The sequence below is a fragment of the Haliaeetus albicilla genome, chromosome 2 (genome assembly GCF_947461875.1).
Source record: "Haliaeetus albicilla chromosome 2, bHalAlb1.1, whole genome shotgun sequence".
In the NCBI taxonomy this organism is placed as follows: Eukaryota; Metazoa; Chordata; class Aves; order Accipitriformes; family Accipitridae; genus Haliaeetus; species Haliaeetus albicilla.
The window spans coordinates 21,210,247-21,229,717 of NC_091484.1; the positions used below are offsets into that span (position 1 = coordinate 21,210,247).

Sequence of the window (19,471 nt, forward strand, 5' to 3'; positions counted from 1 at the left end):
CCTGAAAAGACTTACAGGCACACACTAGTGTTCGTGCTGCAGGCTAGCTCCATTAAATCAAATCACATTGAAGTTAAGTGCATGTGTAGCAAGTCTCTTGAGAACCAGGGCCTTGAGCCAGTATCAGAAGATTATCTGGTGCTGCAAAACACAGTTTACCATCACCTTTTTGAAACGAGATGACAGTCTGGGAGGTGAGGCACACGAAGCAGCAGGCTGTCAGAACAGGCTGGGAGAACCTATTTGAACCGCTGGGGTCTTGAGAAGATGGGAACCCCCTGCAGGTATGTTGTGGAAAGCTTTGTCCTCATGTAGTGGAGCGCTGCTGAGCTTCAAAAGCTGCTGCACATCAGTTATTTACTGGTTGCTTACAGCAAAAGGGTTTAATGCTGTTCTGACTATCTTAGATACTTCAAATGTTTTTCCCAGCTTGGCCATTGAAAATAAATTGATCACACCGTGAGAAGTTTTGTGTTATGTAAAGACTCTATTTGTTTAATTTCCTAAACCCTAATGTTTCACCAAATTTGGCCAAAATGACCCTTTAAGCCAAAGATCTACCACGCTTGGCTGCATTTATGCCTAGGGTTGCTGAGACAGAACGGATGATTGGCTGGGTGTAATTACAGCTCATTCTGGCTCAGGTCAAGCTTGTCTGACACTTGGATGCTGCTCATTAGCTGGTTTGTTTCTCTGAGGGCCATGGGCACCTGTAAGTACTGCAGAAGGGGGTGCTGCTTGTGGAGCTGGACCCCAAGCACCATGCTTGCTGTCATTAAAAGGAACGGGAAGATAGTAATTTATCTCAGTGAAACAGGACCAGGTCACGAAAGAAGAACAAGAGTCTTTACCTGGAGAAAATTCTGGGTCAGAGATGGGTTTGTTTGTGTTTGTTTTGGCCGTAGCATACCAAACCCGTTCCAGCACGTACTCCGCGTGAGCGGTCTCACCAGCAGCTTAAAACTAAGCACGTGCTTACTTGCATTTTGACTTACCTTGAACCTTCAAATCGATCTGTTTTCTTCCCCCTGCCTCCTCGCTGAGCTTGTCCCGGCTGCCGTAGGATTGTGTTGCTCGCATGCCTTTGCTTAGAAGTGCTGCTGCTGTTTGCCAGGGGCAGTAACGAACGCAGGCGGCAACATGCCAAGGGAAGGCTTGTGGTCATGGCAGCCTCGTCCCCACAAGGGTTCAAGGCCACTCAGGCTTTTGAAAGAAGTATCTCAGGCATGCAGGTTTGTTGGCGTCCTTTATGAAGCATCTCTTCCTCTTCTAGCAGCACAGCTCTGGGAGAGACCCCCCCGAGACACTCTTGCCCCAACGTGTTTTTGAGTACTTTACTTGGTCTAATTTTTGGAAGTCCTTAATTGCAGATGGAAGAATTCTACTTGGCAAGTGTTAATTGTATTTATTTGGGGAAGGGGAAAAAATAATTCTCCTGAAAAATAAATCTGTTAAAGTAGTTAAGCAGGTGACATTTCACATTGGTTGCTGGTTTAGCCTTTAAATCTGTAGACCTTTTCCATTGGCAACAGGTATGCCAGAACAATTGTTCTCATTGGTGCTTGATGCCAGTAGGATGCGCAGGAAGAGTCATCCATGTTGTAAGAAAAATATTTTTTGCATTCTGTCAAATAACCCCCCCCTCCACCTTTCAGGTGTTAACACGGGCTTTTGAGCTCATTTCTCCTTCAGAGGTAGGTTACTGAGGAAAATTAAATAATCTGTACAACAACGTTATATTTAGTACCCCCCTGGCAGCTTTTTATAAGATAAGCCTGCTTTGGGAACAAGTAACAGTAACCCATTATTTTCCTATTTGCATATTAATAAGCAAGTGCACCTGCTGTTACTTGGGATGAGAAAGGACTGTCCACTTGAGTGCAGAGACAGAGCAGTTTGTTGGCTTCTCATCTAGGAAATGCAAATCGTGTAACTCTGATCTGCAGTTTGTGGAAGCATGGAATTCATCTGCAACGTGATGATTATTCTGCTTGAAGTTGGAAGTGATCTGCCTAAACTGGCATGAGAGATATGCTGTGTGGGCTGAAGCACGGTAGGAGTTGGGGTGAGAATTGTGATTTTGTTCAGGGATGGTGTTCTTGAAGTTGATGATAACTTGCAGCTTAAAAATCAGGATAAGTAACACAGTTTTTACTATCAAGGTCTGTCTATGCCAGTGATGGCAAATTTATGCACTGTGAGCTACGTCCAAGACGTCGGTGAAAAGAAAGTGAGAAGAACAAAGTAATTATCAGTAGGCTTACATTGCCTGTATGGGGATTTTCACCTTCACTGGAGAAGTTTTGGAGGTCACAAATCAAAAGGGATTGAAAGTCTTTCACCTGGTGTTCGGAAGTAGAGGTCCTGTAGCTGTGAAGCACAGCATACATTCGCTAGGCCCCAGGAGAGGCCGTGGCGTAGCTTCTAGCCATCTTACTACGGGAAGGGATCTCTTCTGTCTGCTAGCCAAATGTTACGTGGTCATCCATTGGGCATTTCTGCTGGTGTGGACATGAAGAGTTGAGATGATAGAATGAGAAAACTGATAAGCCTTCCCCTCCAGATACATATTCTGCTTGCCCGCCCCCCCCCCCGAGTTATTTCTCTTTCCTTGAAGAGAACATCTTTACCCTGTTGAATAAAATGGAAAGCTTAGCACTGTAAGCAAGCAATCCCTAAGATCTGTGCTCATTTTTTTACTTTTTCCACCTCCCTCAGCAGTACTAATGGCTGGAGTTCTCTTCCGTGATGTGAAATCTGTTTCGTGGGTTTCCTCACCCATAGGAAAGACTAGATGTCTGTATTTGGGAGATGTTCACTAGATGCAACCCTTTCCCATCATGCAGAATTTTCATACTGTGCCTGAGGAATCAATGAAGAACAACTGGGGTGATACTGAGGAGGTGGCATTGTTTTAGTGAAAGAAAATTAACCTGCCTGTCATTGATTAGAAGCAGCTTTTGTCTCAGGGGAAATGCAATGACTAATGTTGCCCACATTTGCAGGGTGAGACCCAGGAGATGAGGACAAAAGGGAGTGCTTGTTTCTTTCTAGTGGCATCACTCTAATAGTGCAATTTCAGCTACAGTCAAAAATGGGTTTGTAAAATGCTGAGCTGCCCTGTGCATTCCCTGCTGTAGCCCTCTCCTTTCTACAGAACACACGGAGAATTTTAACTAGAAATTTGCTTTTGTTTTCTTGATCCAGTGTACTGTTTCCTCCAGATATTATCTGAACATAAAAAGTATGACGTCAATTGAGGTTCCAGAATTTCCAGTATGAAATGCATCTGCTGGAGGTTTTTATTTATCTTTTGTCTGCTTTTGAGTAGATTGAGCCAGATCAGTGTTTAATCATGATTAAGCCCATTGTAATCTCTGTTCTTTATAAAATCCCTCTCGGAGCAGAGCAGGTTGTTTATTTGTGAAAGGTTATCCCTAAGAGCTTTTTGGTGTTTGAAAGAGAGGTGCTGTTTTCCATTTGCAGGGCTAAGCATAGACACATCACTTCTTGCTGTGGTGAGGATATAAATACATTTGTGTGTGCATTTGCTAGGGCAGTTGGAAGTGACCTATAATATGCCTTGGCATGGAGCAGCTGGTCACCCAAGGCCGTTTTTCTGGCCGGTCACCATTTCTTTGGTAAAAGTACTAAGTGGCTGGTCATGGAGTCAATGCTGCCCTTGCAGGCAAACATTATTCCTTGTGTATAAGCTGGCACTGGCATGGGAGCCACCATCAACGTCTCCTGAAGGAAGAGCAGGGCAGGGCGGTTGACATCCCCTCTGCAGGGTGAGGGTCTACCACTGTTGGATCACCTGGAGTGTATCTGTTGCCTGCTCAGCCAAAATGTCCTCCACTGTTGCTGCTGTTCAGTTTTTTGCAGAGTGCAATCACGCAGCAGTCCCAGAGAGGTAGGGAAGAATTGTTGTTATCCTTGATTCATGGAGGCGTGCTGAAGTTACAAGGAAATTGCATGATTTTGGCAGACTCACCTAATATGACCAACTCTGAACAGAGTCAGGAAGTGAACCTCAGTCTCCTGAGTCCCAGGCACTCTTCGAATGCCAAGACAGTCCTTCCTCTTTGATGTGAATTTTTTTTACTGTAGCAGATGTGTACCCCAGAAACACAGTTAGCTCAGCACTGAGTCTTTGCGTGCAAATTTTTAACTACCATAATCCTCCTGTACATTGTGAGCCCTGCCTTGCAATCTTGTTTTGCTTTGGAACTGCTGGTTAAAAAAGATTATAAGGCAATGGGCAAGGAATTAATTAGTTGCTGTAAATGAGTTATATTTACTGCTTGTTCTTAGAACTATCCTTCCCAGAAAGAGGTTGACCCCTCTGAAACTTAAGTACCTTTGGATGTACTCTAGAGTCAGATAAGGAAACAGCAATCTCGCTTTCAGAGAACAGGAAAAGGGAGATGTAGACTTGGCCACTGACTCAGTCGGGAGCTTTGATCAGTCTGTTTCAGCCCTGTTGCTGCCTCATTTTTCTGTTCCCGATTTCTAGAGAGGAGAGGGGGAGTCAAGTCTATTACAATATCCTTGGCCTAATTCAGCCTTGGGATGGACTTCTGCATAATTTATCAGCTGAAATAGGTGGTCCTGCCCTGTTCCTTCAGAGCCACTGTGGAGTCAATGATTGACCACTCAGAGTAAAAGGAGATAATTCCAAATAGTCCAACTGATTTTATTTTAATTCTTTTTCTCACCTTATTCCCTATTATTGACCCTTTTGCTCTCCCACACCCTTCCTATATTTCTCCCTCTCTCTTTCCCTTGTCTTGCTCGTTTATCTGAGTGCAGGTAATACACAGGGGTGCAAAGTCTTTTTTTTAGACTTCACCTCCTGGGGTCAAGAAATCTCAGAGTGAAGGGAAGTATAGCTGTTATTATGAAGGAACCATTTTTGGCTTAGTGGAGCTGGAAACGATCTTGACACCATTTGTTGCAGTAGGGGAGGCTTCCTTGGGATTATCCCATCCACTAAACTGACATAGGAACCCTGCAGCTATACAGTGTTTGCCTCTGTCCTTTCACTTCTTTTCTTCCTTTCTGTCCTCTAGGAGGGATCTGGATGGCTAGAAGTTTAAGGAGATCTATTGGTGGACCTTATGGCTCTGGCCAGTTCCATGATGATTTCAGTAGCTCTCTGGAGGAGATCTATGACTACTTTGTCTTTCCAGGCCCCTGTACTGCAAACTGTTGTCAAGTGGTCAGCAACATTGGAAACACAGGTTCTCTTCTACTAGTATCTCTGGCATCTTTGATCTTGGCTGGATTTTTTTTCTCTTTAGTTGCATTGCCCATCTACTTTCTGATGATCAGTGGACTTCAATAAACAAAACACTAGAAGCCATGCTATACACATCACAGGGAGCCATGGAGAACACAGGTTGCTCTTAAAATGCTGTCCTTTAAGAGGTGTCCTCTTCTCCCCTAGAGCATGGTTGTGCCTCTCTGAGAAGTGGTGGTATGGAGATTAATTGTTATACTAGCTTGGCATTCTTTTGTGAGGCATCTAGTCTTATCCCTGAACAGAAGCCAAACTTACCCATTAGTAAAATGATTCTCTACGCTTCCAGAACAAGGAGAAACAGAAAATAAGTGTTTACAAATGCTGGCATGTGTTTTAAGGTGGGGTTTTTTTGTGAGTGGTAGAACTACTAGGGGTCCTTAGTCAGTCCTTTTTCCTGGCTTTCTTCTACAAGATGGCAGAAGGCAAAGCAAGTTCATAGAACAGAACCGGTTCTGAATAGTCAGCGATTTTGGGGAAGGGTGGAGGTTTTTTCCTTTGTAATAGATTGCTTTGTAATAGCAGCAAGAGTGTTTTAATGTCAGCCCAAATCATTTTTTGGTAGTTCATGTGGGTTAAGTAATGCACATGCTCTCTATGGGAAGCCAGAGTCCATTGCATCTGTTAGAGCAGAACTTTGGTCAGGGTTGGAGGGCAGTCCCGTAGACTCTGCGGAGGGTGTGCTAGTGAGTAAGGACAGAAAACCATCTATTACTCATGCAAACCTATAAATAAAGAATGTGCTATTTCAGAGAGGAATCAGTGTCAGATTGGGCTCTTTTAAATTAAGGGCTAGAGGTGTGAAAAAGAATGTAAGAAGCATGTGAGATTTTTTTTTAAAAAGGTGAGATGACATGTCCTAATGCTAGCAGTCTGGAAGAGATCCTCCTAATAATAAGCATCCAAAAAAAAAAAAGTAATGGAATAGGATGCGAGACAGATTTAAATAACTTTACAGAAGGTGGCACAGTGTTCTGTACAGTGGTGTAATCAATGCCTGAAGGAAGAATAAATATTTGAGGCTGGCAATGGTTGTGAGTCATATTATATATTTTTCTCTTCCTTGTTTTTGTGTTCTTACCATGGGAAAGAATGCTGCTCTAAACAGAGATGTAAATCAGTTGGGGAAAACAGTAATACTAACAGTAGGAAAGAAATGGATGGAAGTAAAATGCCCAGTGAATAACTATTTTTGATGCAAGGCTCTGTAGAGGTGGCCAAACTGTGACCTTGTAAAAATGAGGGCTGTGCCTTTTTCCTTGTGTCACAGCAGTTTTCTTAACACACTGCTTTTATTCCTTCTCATCCTGCACATCAGCACAGTCCCGACTGTCTTTACCACCATGTCTATGCCAGAAAGGCACAATTTTTTAAATAAAAAAAAAACACAAAAAAACCCCAATTCACTTGCTAACACCTCTGGAAATGAGTAAATTTTTATCATGGGAGTGGAGAGAGACCTAGTTATCTTACATGCTTAAGCAGCTTTCCTTGATTAATAACATTCAAAACTGTGATTACCCTTTTCCCTTTTGGTTTTGTTTGTTCTTCTTTTGTATTAGCACATTTTTTTCCCCTCCTCTTTTCCTCTGGCTGAAGGCAACGTGCAGGTAAGGAGATTCAGATCATGGGAAATCTATATAGCTCACTGGTCAGCTTGTTTGTTTGTTTTTTAATTGGTGAACAAGAACCCATCTCTTACCACTTTTGCGTCTCATGTTTTATAGGATGATTTTCTATTTGCTTTCCATATTAAGGGCTAGGTTCTGATAAATTGATTTTCACCTAGTGTAGTCCCAGTAGTTATTGGGTTGTACTTGGTGCTATGGTTTTACACTGCACCGCAGAAATTGATTCCTGAGTTTCATGTTTCATGCAAAAACAATCGGCCAAGGGATTAAACAAAACAAAAACCCCAAACATAAGAGGGGTTCTCAGGAAGCCACTGACTCCTGGTTGCCCAGTGCCTTATATCTAGTCCAAATGAGCATGCAGCTTAGGTCTCCGCACATCTGCTGCACATTCCATGGCCATGCAGTAGCTCACTTTGTGCAAGACTTGGATCTCTTTGTGTCGGTCACTGCTTGAAGCAGTAGCTGTAGTAATACACTTGAAGTAGTATTTCTAAAATAGCTGATGCTGCATTGCTCTAATAATCTCAAGGATACCTTCCCTAAGCATTACATCTGTGTTCCCAGATAGGTGTATTTCTGGTGGCAGAAGTGGCAGCAAAATGAAACTTGTTTTCTTCATTTGGAAATAATGAGTTGGTGAAAAAAAAGTGGAAAAGGACCTGAATATTTACAGCAGACAACATAGTAATAAGTAAATAATTCAGTCATGGGGTGTCTATGACTTTAGCACAGCTAACCGGTTGAGCAGACTGTTTTATGACGATGTAGTGAAAATGTTTGAACTCAACCACTCATCTCTTGTAAAAGCAGCTTGATGAAAAAGATAGCCTTATAGTCATGAGGGCTTCTTTTTATTCTTTATATCACATCAGTTTCCTTAGCATGCCATTATTGCTGTTAATGATTATACTGCCTACTTATGCAGAATAAAACACTCTCTTGTAAAGGCTTCAAGAATAAATTGCAAAGATTTGTGACCATCCTTGAGCCTTAATTCCTGTATTATGTTCAAAAATTTAAGAAGTCCTTACGGGTACAAAAAGAAGTAGTCAGGAAATGTCTTCTGCAAAATGAGTATGTCCCATAAAGTATGAGGAAAAAGCTCAGCTTGTGAATGGAAACATGAGAAAATAAGAACCCACGAGGAGGTTGGCAAATATGGGTATTCTCTTCCATAACGAAAGGGCAGCATAGGCTTCCACCAAGCATCTGTGAAGACAGCTTCCAGTAAATGGCAAACTGGCTGAAAGATGTTACATATCCCATTTTGACAATAGGTAGTTAAGCATCCCATAATTGTTCAACAGTGGGCCCAGCTCTTAAAATGTCTTAGGGGAGTTACTGCATTGCCTCTTTCAGTTGTTGTTGTTTCACTGCTCTGCACCAAAGGTTTCCATGTCTTCCTTTTGAAGATCTATAAAAAGACATTGTTTATATAAATAATCACTTTTTTTAGGATGAAGGTAGGAGCACATGCCAGTGAGTGATCTGCATTGTTGTCCAGGGAACACTATGATTAAAGGTGAGCATAGAACTGGTTTTATGGGCTACAGTCTGTTTTTTTAATCATATATTCAAAGATAAAGAAAGTAATTTCCTCTTAGATATTACAAAGAATTAAGCAGTTGGTGACTGTGTTGAGCTGTAATTCATCTGGGAGGGCAGTGTAGAAACTCACTGCTAAATTTTTCCAAAATAAATATTTGAAAAGGAAAGCAAATAACTTGGGAGTGCAAGCTTAGGCTCCTACCACTCCCCAACTGATCCTGTATAGCCTGACTTTAGAAAAAAATCTGATTTGATTCAAACAGGTTTGTGTATGGAAACAAATCATTACACACTTTTAATAATTAAGATAATGTTAAGCTTATCAGCGTAATTATTTCCCACACATTCATGAAGTACAATGGGTGAGTAACACAGCAGTGGCAGGAGAGAGGCACGTGTCCAGCTGGATTCACATCCATGGGCCAGTTCAAACCAGGGCCAAGCTCATGAAGGGGCTCAGATACCTGACACACAGGAAACGATGCCTTCACTTTGAAAAACTTTCCAATCCTTTAGCTGCTACCTAACCCCAGGGGTGCCTAAATGATGGAGTCCTCTGATGCTTTGCTTTCACGCTCCTCAGGTAAGCAGCATGGTACCTCTCTGCAGACCCAGAATTACCCCTGCCTGAAGCAGGCAGAGCAGACTTGGACAACTTCATTTCTAGCCTATGTATAGTTGGGCTTGAAAAATGAGCCTTCCTCATCCTATCTCCTCTGAGGAGCTCAGTCCCAGAGGTTTCCATTCTTAAGTATTAAGCTTAGAAGTGGTCTTTGCAGCAAAGCCAGGAATTTGGGTCGCCATGTGGCTGTGGGGTGGTGAGGCTGCAGTGTGGTAAATGTTTGCTCTCTGGGCCATACCATGGTGCCTGGAGCACTGATTTCAGAGCTGAATGAGAATCTGATTCTCAGAGGAAGGAAATCCTTCCTCTGTGGGTCTCTGTCTGAAGTACTGGGATGCTCTTTAAGAAGCAGAAGCAGCACATTTTCCAGGAAAAAATGAGTCCTGCTCAAGTTGATGAAAAAGCCGTAGGTGCCTTCAGATGGAGGAGGACTTGGGACCCCAATATGCATGCACGTTATCCTGGCAAATGAGCTTTGTATGTCCATAGCATGTAAAGGCATGCAGAGGTGATGACTGTGCCTATAGGTGCTGTATTATTTCTGAAGAAAGACACTGGTTGAGGATTTGGCTGGGCTGAAGGATTCTGCCTCAGTTTTACTGCTTGCAATGAGTTTACAGAGCTCTTTGAAGGATGTGATTAAATAATGTTTGTGAAGAACATGGAGGACGGCAAGGATTTATTCGATCATCAATCTGGATGTTTTGGTTTAGCTCTAGGAACAACAAACCAGCACATAAAGGATGGGAAGGTATTGCCCCAGGTCTCGATGACCCAGTGCAAGCAGGACATGCTAGCATGGCAGAAGGGGCAAATAAGCTTTCCAGGAGTAATTCTGTGGCTGCTGCACTTTCAGTAGATTGGTTCCTTATCTTTTTGGTTTTTTTAATCCTAGAATTCTTCTCCTAAACTTTATAATTTTTTTATTAATTCTTCAGCTCTAACTTCATTGTAGAATTATGTACAATTATGTACAAAAGGGAGAAGTACAAAACTTTTTACAACACTAATGTATAGATATGGCTGAGACTGAAACTGGTTCCCTGGAGGGGCGTTGCTGTCCTTTGAAAACACTCATAAATATCTGTCTGTCAGACCCCCATCTGCCTGCCAAGTTTTATTTGTCTTTATGTAATATCAATACTTGAACAACACAAGCAATAAATATTATGCAATCTTTAATGAAGCCTTCCTAGAAGGGACTAGTTGAATGAGCATGTCAAAAATGTTGTATCTTAACATAGAGCCACCCTGACTTTCCCTCGTGTTATTTATACGGTTCCTCCGAATAGAGTTTGTGAGTGCATCCCCCATGCCACTGGATACATCTATTTCTTGTGTGTGTATTTTTTGGCTACTTTTGCAAACAGGAAGGGGATACGCTCGAGGGAAAGGCAAACAAGCAGAGAAGGCCTGAGACAACAGTGTTGTCAGTGGGAAATGGGATCCAACATTGAGTCTGTTTCAGGCTTTAGCCATAATAACGCTTCCTTCCCTGCTGTTACGTTTGGTTATAGGAGAATCCAGATGTAACTGAAAGGCCTGATGTTCCTCTGTGTCCCCTTCCTTAGTTGCTCCTGCCTGTGGGAAGTGGATGCAGTGTTACTCAGCTGCAGGAGTGTGCTGAGCATCCTGGCCCTGCTGCATCTTGCATCCCCCCTTGACTTGTCTTGCGCTGCCACATGTGGCTGCACGAGGACAACAGTCCTGAAGCCTTCAACCTTTCCTTACCCCTACCTCAACAGACAGTTCACTGAAACGCAACACCCACAAATCTCTGCACCCCCTAACTCTGCCTCTTCCTCCTCGCAAACATGATCTAATGAAACACTCTTCTTCTTCTGGAGCATCGGTGTCAAATCAGGATGCTTAACTTGAACACCAAAGGTGTTGATTTCAAGTTCTCAGAAATATTTGTAACTTTTCTGCTCCCGGCTCTCTAGGTCAGGCTTCATTAGGGTGCACCAACTGTAGCTGTGTCCTGTACGTGGTGTATTGGATTAGGATTACAGGTCTTCGAGACTGCTTTTTCAATTGGAAATAAAAGTACAGTCTACTCGGATGAATAAAGAAAATAAAGGATAATGTGTATTTAATTAATGAACATTAAATACATTAATTCCAGGAACATGATTTTTAGCTTATGCAGTACCCAGTGATGGAGCAGGGAAGGCATACATATATCAAAGGATGGATTAAAAAAGAGCAGTGCCAGATGGTCTCATGAAGCCACTGTCAATTTTGTTGTATCTTCTATCAGAAATATGAGATCATGTTTCAGGATGGGACTTCTATTGGAGAGGGTGGGGGGCTTCTCCTCAAGTGCCACTGCACAATTTCCAAGGTGTATCTTAGAGCTCTTCTGTTCACCCTTTCCTGAAACACCAAGTTCATCACTGGGAGATGCTCTGTAGCACAGAACAGCCCTTACCTTGGTGTTTTCCAGCCCATGACCTGCAGATTCCTGTGGTCCACGAACTACTAGTAAGAGCTCCCTCCAAAGTAACAGGAAAGTGAGCCCACTACCGGAAGACTTAAGTTTTTCATGCACAGGTACAGATTTCTACTTCAAGATTTATCCAGGATCTATAATTTGAAAAAAGGTGGTGAATTTTGACCTAATAATATAGTTTAACATCTTTTTTTTGCTGGTCAGGGTCTCCTTTTCAACTCTTGCCAGCTCCTACACTCAAACTCCAAGTCTCTTTCACCATGATGATGCCAAATCTTTACTAATGTGACACCTCAACATAGCTGAAATGATAAGGAATTGATAGAAGTTTCATATGCATCTCTAGTACTGATTAAAGCTGCTCCCTCTAGTGCCTGTTAAAAATAAAGGAACTGTGTATAGGTGACATTTAGAAATGGAATATTTATTCCCTAGCTCTCATCTCTCCCCTTGGTTAAGGGGAACCAAAATAACCTTTGCTTTGTTGTTTACTGCAGTGCCCTTTTGGCCTGAAAGCTTCTGTAGTAATTAACCAAAACAGACAGTTAATTGCTTTGAGTGCCTTTCTAAAGTTCAAGCAGTGGTTACTACACTGAGACGTACCGTGCTGTAACAACAGGCTCACCCTGGAAGCTCCTCTTCACTGTTCCTTCTCTCCTTGCCCTCCTTACAGCCTCTGCTCTGACTCCAGGTCTGAAATGAAAGTGTCCTCCAAAGAGAAATCAGCGGCTAATAAAAAATGTGTAATTTATTAAGCCCTAAGACATTCTTTTCCTGGGTCATGTTTAGTTTCCTCAGGGTTTAGGAGCAGTGCACCCTCTTTTCGAGCAAAAGATGCTCACCTCGAGGATGGTTGCTGACTCAGTGCAGTCTCCAGTGCTGGTATTACAGGAGTAACACTTGACAGGCAAAGCTGTTCAGCACGGAGTGATGTCGTCCTCTGGAAAAGATGACCCTGCTGTGCCTGGTTTGGGACTAGCTGCACAAATAGCACCCTAAAAGAAAACAAAGATTAACCAGGGCATCCTGAACAAGAGGTGGTGAGATCTGCTCATGGGCTAGTGCAGGGTGCTCGCTGGCAGCTCTCCTGGTGTGCACAGTTACTGCACTGGAAGAGATTTAACTTAATGCACAAATTAGATGCTCTTGCTGGCAGTGCTTGGAGTGTCTTGGGGAGGCAGGTAGGTGTGTTGGGGAGTCTGTAACTCCCTTATGATCTCAAGCATGTGCCAGCCCAGCATATGTTCTTCTACCTGCTCCCAAATTAGTCCAAGACCCCTTGCCTTCCTGTCTCCAGTCCCTCCTCAAATGTGCATTTCCCCAGCTTCTTCCAACTGCCCTTTGTTCTTTTCCAGTGTCAGTCATAAGCTCATTCCTTCACCCATCTCTGCTTCTGGAGGGGCTGGAAGCAACAGGCACTTGCTCCATATCAGAGTGGACAAAGAGCAATTACGTCTTTGGATCCTCCCTTCTTGGGAAAATAATGTGTTGCTGATGAGCAAAGGCAACGGGGTTTGTCCCAGTTCCTGGGGTGGTGGCTCTTGTTGGCACTTTGCGTGCCAAATGGGGGCAATGGGCAGGTCCCTGGCACGAGGGGGTTGACCTCTCAAGAGCACAGGCTGCTCCTTGCCTAGAGCATGCCTGGAGCCTGGTGCTGCTCTGTTCCTATTCCCTGGCAGCACTGCCTGTCCCACAAAAACCAGTACCCAGCTGGAAGAGAGACCGCGGCAGCATAGGTGTCATACAGGGCATCCTTTTAAATAAACCCTGGTGCTGTTGGTATTATGGTATGTGCATGAGTTTTGACTCGGTATGTGTAGGATTTAATGAAGAAGCTGACTGAATTTCAGGAACCGTGCAGCCTGAAAGGCTCTAGAGAGAATCAAAACTAGAACTTTTTTCCTTAGGAGGATTTTGGAAAAAAAAAAGTTGTTCTGATTGACTGAGATTTTAATTTTGATTTTTCTTTACCACTTGATGAACTGCTCCTCAAAGGGATGGGTGTAGCTCTAACTGAGTTTTGCAAAGGGGGAAAGGCATTTTTTTCATTCCCAATGTGGGCTAGGAGTTGCCTGTGTATTTTTACTGTACGAGGGAAAGCTTAATGTTGTTTGATGTTGGGTTTTGTGGCAGAACAATATGATCTGAGAAATGCCCTTCTCACTTCAGTAAAAAACCATGACCTAAGCAAGTATGCTGTCACAGCTTCAAAATCTGTGTGCCTGTAAGCCCTGGAAAATGGGCACAGATTAAAGTCAGCTGCTGTAGGCCAAGTTCTCTGTTGCTGCAACCGTACCCAGAACAGGCTGACAGCTTTTTTCTGAACAAACTGTGTAATCTTATTTATCATCTTTTTAGTTTCAGCAAAGTTAAATCAAGGCCTTAAAAAAAAAAAATCAATTTTGAGGGAACAAAATATTCCAACTAGTTGATTGCAGATGCTCTTTTTAATAAAGTGATGGTTGCTGTAGGATTTATTCAGCCCTGTCGTATACTTTGTGCTGGCTGGACTTTATAGGCAGCTGCAACCCAGAGATAAGTTAACTCTTTTGTCAGGTTACAGATGAACTCCTAATTTCAGCAATTCTTTTTTGCTGATTTAAACTATTTAAATGTTAGAAAACTCATTCACCAAATTCACACTGTTTAAAGTCACCAGAATGACATCAGGAATGAGTAACCGTTGCTGCCGTGATTTGCTGTGTTTATTAGGGTAGCACCTGGCAATCAGCTGAGAGCAGAGCTCTGTTCCCAGGCCATGCAAACACCCTGTGTGCCTCCTCGTTTAATGAATCAGGCCAGCCCTAGTGCTGTATGAAGGTATATAATAGACAATAATGCAGTATGTTAATGCAGCATCTTGAATAAGAAGCCCCAGCCAATCTCTGCATTTCAGAAAACTGTTTTAAAAGGTGTGCCAAGCATTTTTGCTTTGGGTGCGCAACCAAAATGACTCTCAGCCCTCTGAGGCAAAAAAGGGTTGCTGGGTTGTGTGTATCTGAGAAGTCAGTGCTTACAGCTTGAGCCTCCGGGATGCTGAACTTGCAGACAAGGCACTTAGTGAAAGAGCAGGGTTTGATTTTTATTTTTGAATCAAAAGATAAAATAAACATGAGAGTAGCTGTCCCACCGTTTTGCTGATACCCACGTAGGAAACACTTACATCGCTGCAGTTTATCACTGTAGCTTTTCAAACTCTGGCATGTCCCACTGCAAAGAGTCAGTGTGTACAGGAGGTTATTGTTTGCCTTGAAAATCCTTCTTCATTAAATTGCTGCTTGATTTGGAGGGACATTATGGATACAAGATTTTGTCGGAGGATACTCTTTCACTGTGAAAATCTCTGCGTTTCAACCCAGTTTCTCCAGTGTCAGATATAACTAAATGATGCGCAGTGAAAGTCCCTGTTGCTCTTTCACAGTGATTGCTTTTTATTAACCCCTTTCCCCACGGCCAGAGCTGCTGTGTGCAGACCCATTTGCCTGGCCAGGGTGTTGGGCTGCTTCCTCTCCCTGCCAGCCTCCAGCCTAAGTCTGCCTGGACCTGACATCAGCTTTGCAAAGGGCTGTAGCTCCTCCTATTAAGCTTTATTTTGAAACTCCTGGCAAGAATTATTCCATATTGTCCACATCAAGGTCTTTCAGATTCCAGATTTTTCAGGGTGAGGGGTTTTTTTTACTTTTTTTTAATTTATTTCAATCTCAAGATGTTAGTCAGGTGGACTTGGAGGCTTTCCATGGTGTCCACAGTTACAGTATCCCTGATCTATTGGGCATTAGGGCACAGCCTCTATAGCTCTGACCGTATGCTTGGACACATAAAGGTTTCCAAGTGCTGTGGCTGTACAGCAGTGTCCAGGAAGCCTCTGGGGAGCATCAGAAGGATATGCTGTGTGCAAGTGTGCAGCCGATCCCTTCGTGCACGGGAAGTCTCAAGCGTGTGTCCCTGGCGTAAAGTCAGAGGAGCCTTAACCCCAAAACGCCAGCTATTGAGCTTGGCCCATACCCTCCCTCTTGTGTTGTGCCGGTGGCCTTGGTGTTGGAGTGGAGTCAGCCATGCTATGGGGGCTTCCTGCACCCCAGGAGGATTCGGCAGCTGTCCATGAAGCCCCTTGGGGCGTGGGATATGGTGCAGACAGCATCTTTGGAGACGGCGCAGAGGAAACTCCTTTCCAGTCAAACAAGTAGCTTTGGGGAAAAAAAAGAGTCCGAGGGAGAAACGTTCTACTTGCAGAATTTGCACTGAGTTATTTTAATTTTTATTTTTCTCCAAGTAATGTCCAGTCAGGGGTGAGTCAGCCTGGGATGTGGCCCAGACCACCTCCTTTGCGTGCCTTCAGGGAGGGCAGAGAGCACAGCCTGTCCTCCACGGTGTCTCTTACCAATGCCTCACTACATGCTTTATTTTACAATTTTTCTAAAACCCTACAAAGCTGATCTTTTTTTTTTAATCCCTTTCCTCTCTCTCTAGTTTTGTATGGAGCTGAACCAGCCGACGCTGCCAAACATCCGCAAGTGGAAGGGCCCTAGAGGATGTTGGAAGGGTGTTGTTTCCGAAAAACCTTCAGGCCAGCTACAGAAGGTACATTAATCCCTAAGTCTGAACTTTGGCTTTGCTTTTTTTTCCTCTCTAACCAAGGACATATTTGGAATGTTTAAGGCAAAACATTTCGCAAATCGTTTTTGGCAAGGTTTGTATCTCTTGTTTTTTAAGCTGACTCTTCCTATAGCTTTCACTTCGACTGTACGATTGATTTTTTGGAAGAATTGTTTTCCTCAGCCTGTGGCACACTTGTAAGGAGGAAGGTGTGTGTGTTTGGGGTGGGTATGGTGGATAAAAACAGTATAGAAATATAGAAGAAAGGCTACATACTAGGGCAAGGAAAGAGTCCTTGGTTTTCCCTCTGACAGGCTGTAGTACTTCTGAATTTTTTTGTGCTAGTCACGTGAGCTTGTTCCCTAGCACAGCACTGGCTGGCATTCAGAAGGGCTCCCCATTTTCCTGGTTTGCAAGCGAAGACCCTGCAGAGGGGCTGTGCAGCCTGCCATCCTCAGCTGGAAGAGGAGCTTGTCTCATGCGTTCCCCAAAGTGCTCTGCACAGGTGTTTAAAATGCTGTGGACTCTGTCTGAAATCTGCACTGTGCTGCACTGTGCTTTTCCCTGCAGCATCTTCTGCCATGGGAGTATATGTATGTACTGCAGCGAGGTACTAATTTATAAGATGGTGACAGCTGCACCTGCTACCCTTGACAGTATTCAAGGTATAGCTACATTGGGCTGGACACCACTAACAGTGCCCAAAAGCAGCCTCTCCCAAGGGAAATCTCTCTTTTTTCCCTTTAAGGGCACTAATGAGTTTTCAGAGCAAGGTCCTCCTCGGGCTCAAACCTGTTGTTGCTGAACGGGATCATTCTCATGATGCAGTTATTGCAGCGTGGATGTTGTTGTGGGGTAGAAGCAGGAACCGAGACCTGTCATGTAATGAATGGTGCCTAGCAGTACATAAGGCTGTCTTCATCTTTTGTGAGCGCTGTCATTATTAAATATGTGGCTGCAGTTGTATCCCATAATCACACTGTTTAGAATCCATGTTTCCTTAATTTGGCTTTTCCAAATTGGGTTGCATCACCGTTCACTGTTTTTGGACTGATGTTTTGGGAGGTGCACCTCCTTTTATTACCCTTCTGAGTAAAACCCAAGAATAAGGGAAAAAAACCACAAACCCCAACCCAAAACCCAGCACCTGAGCAGCACAGGGATTGGAGTCTAGCTACCACTAGATAGAGATGGAGGGTCTGAATGTGTCCAAGGTTTAACACAGTTCACACTTAATTCTGATGCAGAGTGCAAATCCCCTTCAGGACATTTTTATTCCTGGCTGGAGTTTTCCTTTGGGATCTCTTGTTAGGCCAGATCATTAAAACACTGAATTTTAAAAGTTGTGCAAAGCTGTTGAAGATGTTCCCTCCACTTTTTCTTTTTTCCCAAGAATTATTAATAATTGCCTCAGAGTTTCTATGTTAAATCCAGAGTCTCGAGTCAGTTCTTTCTTGAGCTGTATTTCCAAAGATAACAATGAAAGTTTTGACTATGGGCTGAGTAAATAAAAATCATCGTCTACCTTGTTTTACTGGTAGGGACGTAAGGATGAATGGTTCCCAAAATTATGGGAGAAGTCTGTGGCCAAGCTAAGAATAGAAATGTTACCTACTGACTCTTCCTTTTAGCTGCTTTAACAGAAATCTGGCTGTGCTGGAGAACCCTCCACTAAGCCAAAAAGTCTCTTCTATCCCTTGGGTTAGTTAATGAGTCTGTCAAGTTTGAACACTGTGTACACCAATGCAATACAGTGAAGGAACACAGTGTCACCCTGAGTATATAGCATCTTTGGCACAAGCTGGTCTCAGGACATGCTACAGGGCTAAATAATGCAAAATGGTGGATGGTGCTTCAGGCTCGTGCTTCCACATGTCCCTGGCGTTTGGCCTTCAACCAAGCAATGACTTTTGACCACCATGTTAATGTGAAATCTGGAGCCAGGAAAAATAGTGAACAGCTGTTGACAGCAGTTTTATTCTTCCACATCTTTTCTTATAGCAGTTTTCAGACCTTAGATTTCCAACTGGTGGAATAATTTTGTCAGTATTTTAAAGGTGAGTTACCTAAAGGAGCTACCAAAGGATTTTAGCCAACCTTAAGACTTTCTTTCAAGGCTCATGGGAAGTCAGCAGAGCAGATAACACTTGTTTATTTCAGCTGAAATGGAAAAAGCTCTTCCTTGCAATGGATTTAACTACGATTTGCTAAGGGAAGCAGGTTTGAATGATACCAAGGAAAATGGTGTCTGGGTGATGGGAGGAGAGGCTGACAGGCTTTGAATTAGATACTGCTGCTGGTGCGACTGGGGCAGGCAGCTTTCTGAAAATGCCAATTCCACATCCCGAAGTAATCAAAAAAACCCATGCAGGGTGATAGAAACAGAGCTGAAAAGAGCAGAGAGCTGAGCATGAAACATTCGAGCTGGAAGAGAGAAGATTGACAGGGCTGAGAGGTCTAGACCAGATTTCATGCCAAGAGACGGAAGAAGCCCAGATATTTTTAGCTTGTGGGCAACAGAAGTCTGTGAGATGGCATATGGCGTGGGGAGAAGGAACAACTGTGCGCAGCATCATCTACGGCAAGCCCTAGCAGTCGCCGAGTAAGACCGCGAGGTACCGAGCTCAGGGTTAGACAAATAATCCTATGGGTAACAAACTACCATGTTATTGACCACGCTCAGGAGAATCCAATGCCTTGCTTGGACTAGGAGAAAGCGAGGACTGTATCAGCCCAAACACATGCACAAGAGGTGACATCTTTATCTTTCACCCCTGCGGTGGTCCTGAACATGCTCCACCTGTATAAGGAAGGGTTCCTCCCACATCTGGTGGGAGTTTTGGCCAGGGTGAGATAAAGAAGTGTTTTCACCGTTCTCTTGATGTCCTACCGATAGCCTAGGATGCTGTTTCTCCTTTACACTTGGGCACAGTCAGTTGCGCTTCCTGCCTTCAGCAGGCGTCAGGCCCAGATATAAACCTGCATCATCTTTCACTGCCTCTGCATATTTTGGCAGTGATGTACACCACTGCCAACAGAAACAGTGGTACGGAAACTTTCGGGTGAAAGTTTCATCTAGGGGGCTGCATTTGGGCAGAATGTTTTGGTTTTGCCTTCTTACTACTAGCTTTTCTCTTTTTTTTAATTCCAGGGACTTGAATATTCCGGCTTCCTCTGGGATACAACAGCTGGCATTGAACTGAAAGATGCCTCATCTCAGGAGAGTGCACAGACTAATGGCAATGGGAAGCACTCATATCCTCACCCGTATCTTGCACATTTCAAGGTAACTGTCCCTTGCAGAGTTTAGCTTTTAT

General features: G+C 43.5%; 1 protein-coding gene across 1 annotated transcript in view; it reads left to right on the plus strand.

Moving 5' to 3' along the window:
• The window catches only part of EEPD1 (endonuclease/exonuclease/phosphatase family domain containing 1), a 72,207-nt gene that overhangs the window by 45,135 nt on the left and 7,601 nt on the right, over positions 1–19,471 (plus strand). Inside the window, exons 3-4 of the mRNA XM_069809377.1 lie at positions 16,029–16,139; positions 19,306–19,440. Coding sequence (XP_069665478.1) covers positions 16,029–16,139; positions 19,306–19,440 — 246 coding nt within the window. The remainder of the gene's footprint in view (positions 1–16,028; positions 16,140–19,305; positions 19,441–19,471) is intronic.